At 36.1% G+C, this 7,912-nt stretch overlaps 1 protein-coding gene across 4 annotated transcripts; it reads right to left on the reverse strand.

The window, feature by feature from the left end:
* Window positions 1-351: 351 nt before the first annotated feature.
* On the reverse strand, window positions 352-6,624 carry LOC122581818 (protein LNK2). Of its 4 annotated transcripts, none has more exons than XM_043754109.1 (9): window positions 6,461-6,602; window positions 4,743-4,989; window positions 4,037-4,166; window positions 3,646-3,817; window positions 3,425-3,517; window positions 2,643-3,221; window positions 2,194-2,339; window positions 844-943; window positions 352-592 (listed from the first exon to the last, which is right to left on the reverse strand). In XM_043754109.1, the coding sequence occupies exons 1-8, from the start codon at window positions 6,482-6,484 to the stop codon at window positions 853-855; spliced, it is 1,482 nt and encodes a 493-aa protein (XP_043610044.1). In that variant the 5' UTR covers window positions 6,485-6,602; the 3' UTR covers window positions 352-592; window positions 844-852. The 4 variants fall into 4 exon arrangements, with proteins under 4 accessions (XP_043610044.1, XP_043610043.1, XP_043610045.1 ...); XM_043754108.1 differs by lacking the exon at window positions 352-592 and adding an exon at window positions 1,786-1,914 and having other exon boundaries at window positions 843-943; window positions 6,461-6,615; XM_043754110.1 differs by lacking the exons at window positions 352-592; window positions 3,425-3,517 and adding an exon at window positions 1,786-1,914 and having other exon boundaries at window positions 843-943; window positions 6,461-6,615.
* Between the last annotated feature and the right edge of the window lie 1,288 nt (window positions 6,625-7,912).

Below are 7,912 nucleotides of genomic sequence, written 5' to 3' on the forward strand. Positions count from 1 at the left end.
TTTTCAAAATCGGACCCCACTCTCTCTTCTTCGTGCGTCTGAAACTAGAAGTAGTAGCACCAGACGCGGCTAGACGACGCCGGTGCTACTAACGTCCTGTGCTTCTTCTACGTCCGACGCCGGTTAGACGGCTTATAAGGTGCAACCTTATTAGGGAAAGAACAAAGGTTGTTTGGTTCGTGATCAAGTACTAGCATACGTACATCCGTGTGTCGTGTGTGCAAACGTAGAGGGATTTACTTCAAATCCTCATAAAAGTTTCTTGCTTTTTATCTTCAATTAAAGGTATATGCTATCTCTTTTGGTTAATTAATTAACTACATAGTTTATCTTCCGCTGCGTGCTTTGTAATTTGATTTGATAAATTGTTATATAACCCAACGAGTCCAAAAATATCCAATCACAATATTATTGTGATTTTTTTATGTTATAACTAAACTAGCAATGGATATAGGAAAAGATAAGCCTTTTCGAAGTATGTCAAGGACTGTAACATATATGTAAACCATTGATTGCAATCTTCTACAGTTTTTTAGTAGGACGTCTCCTCTGAGGTTAAGGCTTCTAACCGTCCGCGATAAGACATTATCAGCTGACAACAAAACAAAATCGTTAATAGTGTGTCTGTACAATTCTACAAACTTAACGACTTCCAAAGCAATATACTTGGCTTAATCTTGAAAAGAAAGATTGTCATTTTCGTGGAAGCTATAGAAAGAAACTGTCCTTTGTAACAGGTGATTTTTCGAAAAAGTACAGGTGGCAATTGCAACATGTTTATCTACATACACATTAGAAGGGTGGGTAAAATACCAGTGAGGACGACATAATGGGTGAGATTACCTTGCATATCTATGATTCGGGTGGTGTATGAAAAAGCAATTGAGCCACAGCACGGTCTATGGGATTTGTCTTTGTCTCTCCATCATGCATTTTTGTCAAGCTACATTTAAAGAATGAATCTTGTAAGAGCATTGAATCTTCTAAGTATCTTGAATGATTCTAAAAGGGGTTTGACAAACAAATAATTAAGACTTCCAAACAGACTTGGTAGTGCATGAACAAGAAAATTTTATATCGCAATAGAGAAAATTGTCTGAATAATGTGATAACCTCTCAGTAATTTCAATAAGAGATCATTCTTAATCTAATGGACTTTACTTATTGGTACTTTCTTATTATACATATTGTTGTTATATGTTATGTTGGTATACAACATATAGTAAGACATTATATCATCGTCATCAAAGTGTCCATATTTGCATTAATATATATGTTATGTTGGTATCTAACCTGGGTGGGGGACCCAAGGTAGAAAGACCTTATCGATGTGCCACCAACCCCATTGGCATTTATAATAAGTCTTGAGGGTGTATATCATGAAACCTATTAAAAATATTGAGCCTGAGTGGATGAGATAGCTTAAGTATACTAATCACAGTTACAAACTTCCGCCTTAACTGCTGAAAATATTCTACTATACTAATTTAGTGAAGTTCTTGTGAATTGTAACAAGTTAAAGCCAGGAGCGAAAGATAAGGATGAAACAAACGTTACAAATAGGGGCATGACAAGAATGGTATGGCCAGTAATTGGACAAAAGCTTGTGATACTAAACTAAGTATTTAGATCAACTTGACGAAACTTTAGGAATTGAGACAAATGTTGATTCATTGTAGAGATTGAAGATGCTAAATTAAGACAGATGTTGAGACTACAAAAGGAACCAGGATTTAGATGAGGTTTATAATGAAACAGAATTTAAAAGAAAAAGCTGTGGATGACCTGAAAATTCAAACTGTGTAATTTTGGGAAGTTGCTGGAGTAATGACGGAAGCTTTTGAGAGGAAGCTGGGTTGGCAGTGTTGGTCTAAGTTAATAGGGGCAATGACAGGTCCATATGCTCTACCTGATCTGGCTTGTATGCAAGAAAAAAAAAGAAGACTAATGGCAATTCTGAGACGATTAAATTATTGGAGTCATTAAACTTTATAATCAACCATTCGGGTGAAGGTGACAAGACAGTTATGCAAATGTTAAACTAGAAAGAAAGATCGATATAGAGAATTTCAAAGCATCATAAAAATAATAAGTTCGGCCTTCTGAACTCATAATGGAAATTTTTAATAGCAGTAAGCCGGTAACCATTATTGTGTGCAGTATAGACACACAAAAGAATGATCTTTCACTAACCTTTTACTGCTTGATCCCTCTTCAATAGATTCGTCTGTGTTTATTCTGCTGGCAGTGACTGTGTCGCCATAATTTTTCCTCTGAAAAGCACTTCCAGCCAAACGAAACAAGCTATCTCTAATACAAAGCCTTATGTCAATGCCCAACTGCAAGAACATCTATATATGAGCCTCCAACAATATAGAGCCACATCATGAAAGAACAGAGTTGATAAACTGGTCAATTTAAATAATGAGTCGAGTAAACTGATCCAAAGAACTTTTCATACAAAAATTTCAATATGTATAAACAATTTGTGTTATTATTATGATTACAAAACTTATAACCTAATATTTTGAGTTTCAGTCCGTTGGACCTATTTTCCGTTACAGTTGAAAATCAGCCCAAATCAGCCTATTCATAAGTAATTGGGTCATAACTACCACCTCTGTGATAGATAGAGTACTTACCGTTGCAATGACATTTTGAAGCTGATGTAATATGTTATCTTCCAATGTACTCTTATCCAACATCACAGTTCTTGTATCTGAATCACTCTGTTCAAGAGGTGAACTCACATCAAGGGACATACATGTGCCCAGACTTTCATCAATTTCCACGTTACCTGCTCTAGTGAATTGCATTTGGCTTTCTTCGTGGCTAAACTTCTGCTGTTGTTTACGAATAGCAAGAAATGCCCACATTTTCTGGCGCCTCCTTAATTTTTCAATTTTTTCCTGAGGTGTCATGCTCAGAGGAGTCAAAGGGATATTTGGAACTTTATCTAAAAGATATGAGCTCGAGGATGAGGCTTGCTGATGTGACAATGTAAGCACTGCTGTGTGCTGATTTCCCATCATGTTATAATCAGGAGGAAATGGAAGTGAATTTTCTTGAAGTGTTGTCTTTGAAGAAGAACTTCGGATAAGTTGTCTATGCTGTCTGTCAAATTCTTTGCCTTGATTATGAAGAGAAAACCACGGATCACATGATGTCGGAGGTTGTCCTTGGCATCTTATTGGTTTTATTTGGGCACTCATCGTTGCATGCTAAAAGTAAGAAAAGAGATAGTGAGGTCTATTATGCATATGCTAACTGTATGAGACATAACGTTTAAATATGTAGCTTTTGGTATGCGATATCTCCTAAAAGCCATGAAACATTGGATTCAGAAAGACTCTATCCACAATCGTCTTACTCCCAGAAGCAGCAACCAAGATATATTTCCGCTAAAATCAGGAAACAGACTTACCTTGCTGACAGCCATTTCATTTGGCAATGAAACATTGATAGCACCATTCGGATAAACAAAGGGAGGGTTTCTTCTTATAGTATCTGAAGCTGACTGTTAAAACTCATAAATCTGTAACAGCTCTTGTTATGCAGCTCACGTGCATTTAAAGAATGAACACGCTCAGGATCATATTTAATTGAAATAATAATTCATAACACTAAATTTATTTAAAAAATTACCTTGTCCATCTTTTTTTCTTCATTTACCAATGACTCAGTTCCAACATGCTGACAATCACCCTTTGAAACCCCTAATCGCGAGCTTGGAGATTCGATAGACAAAAGTTCAGATTTTCCTGAACAGCCAAGAACTTCATCGCTACTAGATGCCCACAACACCAGGTTATTGTTACTGCAAAACATCACTTGTGAGGACATTGGATCAACTGAATAACATCAGTAGCATATATTTCAGTCACGGTCACTAATAAAAGTCAAGTGATTAAGGATATATAAATATACTGGTATACTTGTTATGTGGCTTCTATTGAAGACAATATAACGTAACAGAGAAGCTTCAAATGACAGTAGTCAAAAACATCACCAAAAATTAGTAAATCAAGTAAAATACCTTAATATTCTATCTAAATCATCGAAGCTACCAACATTGGCCCAACCATAATCAACAAAGTCACTTCCATCTCTATCCACAGACTGGCTGTCTAAATTTTGAAAACTACTATCTACTTGAGCTTTATCATCTGTTAGAAATCAGTGATACATTAGAACCAAACTTCTAGTTACTAAAACTAGAAAATGTATATGTATATAATGAAAAGTGAAAGTTTCAAACGAGAATCAGAGAAAGATCGAGATCTAGGAGAATTGTCTATTCACAAGTGAAGATACAAAATATGCTGAAAACCACATAACTAACTTGTGACGTACAGGTAATTGGATTTGAGCGCACGTTAACAATCTGTATCACTTAGCTATAAATGATTCAGCTCAAAACAGTAAAATTAAATATAAAGGTTGAGTATTTTTGAGTACAGTTGAGTCAGGTTGACCCAAAGTCTTGTAGGCATTACAAATTATTTGACGTGACTTTTGACCATAGGTGAACAAGGCTTGGTGCTGGCCCTTGGGGAATGATTAGATGGTGTCCAAAGGACGGACAAGGTCTAGGGTTTCCCCGGGCTGACGATTACAACCTTTTATAATATTTTGACCTATTTTCCCCATTTGGCTGATTTTCACATAATCGGGTTGAATCACACAAAGTCAAGGATCAAGATTGGCTTTTTCAAGCTACATTAGTGGATAAGATTTATTACCTGTATGTTCCAGATTTAACTTTGTAGCATTTGACGGAGACAAATTAGGTAACGAAACAAAACCATTAGCGGAAGCCTTTCCATTATGTGTATAGCTCTCTTCATGTGAATCAGTAACAGAAAGAGTCGACTTCTCAGTAAGCTTCACAATTGCAGCTTTCTCTTCGAACACTTCATTACCCTCCTCATATGGTGGCACAATATGACCTTCATTTTCACCTGTCTCGCCCCATACTATATTTGCAAGCTGAAAATGTGTAACATGATTCCAAGTTAAACTATAAGCGACATCTCTATTAGTACCACTCTCCAAAACATTTAAGTATATCAGGTAAACTATAACTTCAAAAAAGATCGAAAGACATGTCCACACACAAAATTAAAATCCAACATAGTTAAATGAAATACAATTACTTTGACGTATCTTCACATCACCGAATTCATTACATAATAATGTTATCACTCCATAAGGCACACTTTGCCCACTGATTGATCATTGATGTCAAAGTAGCTAATTATCAAGGATTAATTGATGGAAATTGCAAGGAACTTTACCTCATTTCCTATTGTATGCAGTCATCTGTTATTTGTAAACGAAAGGCATCCGGTAATCTTTCATCTTTTTACATTTTTGAATTTATTTTGATACTAAATTCTAAAGATCAATGGATTGCCAATCAAATGTCCCAATAATCAACTACTTGAAGTACCCTTTGACTAGTAATGTTAGATTCACATATACTACTATCAATTCTATAGGTGATACTAAAATATATTATGACATCCTCTCTAGATAATTTCTCTCTAGTTGGTCAAGTTGAATTGATAAAATTACTAAAAACATGATTAAGGGAACTTGAAGCCCCACTATTTTTTTACTCTCACAAATTTTAACTTGAGGGAACCTAGACATTGAAAACTTGAAAGGATCCTTACATGATTCTATAAGAGTAAGTTGTACTAAACTTGCAAAAAAAATCAAGCTGCATATCCATTTCCCATGAAAAAGCAACACTCCAACAAATTTAAATGCACCAAGGATTCCAGTGTCTATTCGCATAAATGGTCAGAATAATCATTTTGGACCGCATAGCGGCATGTTAGGTGACCCATCAACAAAACGTTATGGCTTCTACTCCCATGTTAGAAAAATTCTAAATACACATGGTTATGTGTGGATTACTTGCCTTTCTAAAAAGCCCTGCTACCACAATTGCATCGAATCACCCCGTATGAGCCATATGATGCCAATACGATACCTCCATCCTAATCCCCAGAAGGATCGAACCCACGTCATTGGAAACCTCACATGTGTGTCTAGTCTTCATTGGTAACGATTACCTTAAAGGAAGTGTTTTTAGTGACAAGCGGAGATCGAACTTGAGACCTTAAGGTCACCAAGTTCTCTTACCACCAGGCCAACTCCTAACTTGCCTTTCTAAAAAAAAATAATATAAACTGGCACTTTTTAAAACAATGAATAATAGTACTTGTATGTTATGACAAATTTCATATAGACTTGATTTATGCTAACATAAGAGACTAACAATGAGGAGTTAAACAGAGTATTCATTGTTTCTCTACCTACTCAACAGCAACAAAAACAACAATAGCCAATCTCGTCAAAATCCGGAGGTGGGTTGTAGTGACAGAAAACACATGCATGTGTTATACAAATAGAAATGAAACATGATATGAAAGTAAAAATTGCTACAAACCTCTTGGTCTTCCCAATCAAACATTGTTGTAAAATCTGTTAAATATATGATCACCTTCTAACCTCATCGCCAATTATCCAACAATATATATCTAAATAATTATAATAACTGTTGATTATCAATAAACAAAAAAGTAAACCCCCGCAACACAAAGTTATCAAAAGTCAAAATGCCCAGTTGTTATTTTTGTAAGTTGTTTACAAAAACCCAGATCAAGAAATGTTAGATATACTGAGGTGGGGTCGTTCACCAATGAATGGTAGACACGTGTGTGGTGGAGTTTATGTGTGTATCTAGAATGTGTGGTAGGAAATATGGCAATCAAAATCATGGTTGTAACTGGCTGGCTGGCTGGCTGACTGGTGATTTTATTTTCTTTGACATTTTTTGTTTTGTTTTGGATTTGGCAGTGTGGGGTGGCTTCGTCTTTCTATTTTGTACCAAGTGGCCCACTTTTATTCATAGGGGATAGTATTTTTACCAATGTTTTTATAATCAGACAGGATAGAAAACCGGTCTTTTTACTGGTCACTGATCGGATCGGTCGGATTGGTTGAACCGGATTTGAAAACCAGATAAAGTTATACATATAATATGATATCTATATCTACCTATATATATCATTGAAAAAACATTGCTTATTTATTTAAAGACAAACTAGAAACCAAAAAGATGTGAAGTTGCATATGAATCGTGAATATAAATACGAATGAGCTGTAAAGCAAACCTCTAACTTTTTTCATTATTATATAACTATATATACTATACGTACTTTATATATTTGATAGATATAGATATATACCACCACTTTATCAGACTTTTATCTCACTCCCAAGTCCCAACCTAACCTTTTGCATCTTCTTCTTCGGTTCCCCATTTCATTTTTTTTTTTCCATCATTCATCCACAAACGAAGTAGTAAGATTTTGATAAGAACGTGGGTGAAGAAGCTGGTTTGTTGGGTTTATCTTTCAGATTTCTCATCTCTCCTAACTTAAGGCGGTTCCCGGCCCAACAGGCGGTTTTCCGGCCAAACTGCCGATTTCCATCTCAACCGGCCGGCCAGTTGCAAATCTGGTTCGAAGTCATCAACCGGACCGTTCTATGTGCCAGGTCCCGACCCGATCAGTTCAACCGGCCGGTCCGGTCGTGAAAACACTGATTTGTACCGCCAACTGCTACAACTAAATTTAAAACTAAATGGACGTCTTTTCGACGCCTGGTGACCCAACCAATATTTTGGTAACTTGACCACACTTGTTGCAGCGACGGTCACTGCAAAAACCTCTCGTACATATCTGTACACTGTGGACTTGATGGTCAACAGTGTACTCTTGTTTTATTCGCTTATTGCAGGTACGGGAATGCTATATATGTAATGCGCTTCGCAGTGTCATTTTCACACTTCGTTTCCGCATTCATTTTTAGTTTCACACATTTTCACACTACGTTT

The sequence above is a fragment of the Erigeron canadensis genome, chromosome 9 (genome assembly GCF_010389155.1).
Source record: "Erigeron canadensis isolate Cc75 chromosome 9, C_canadensis_v1, whole genome shotgun sequence".
Taxonomy (NCBI): Eukaryota; Viridiplantae; Streptophyta; class Magnoliopsida; order Asterales; family Asteraceae; genus Erigeron; species Erigeron canadensis.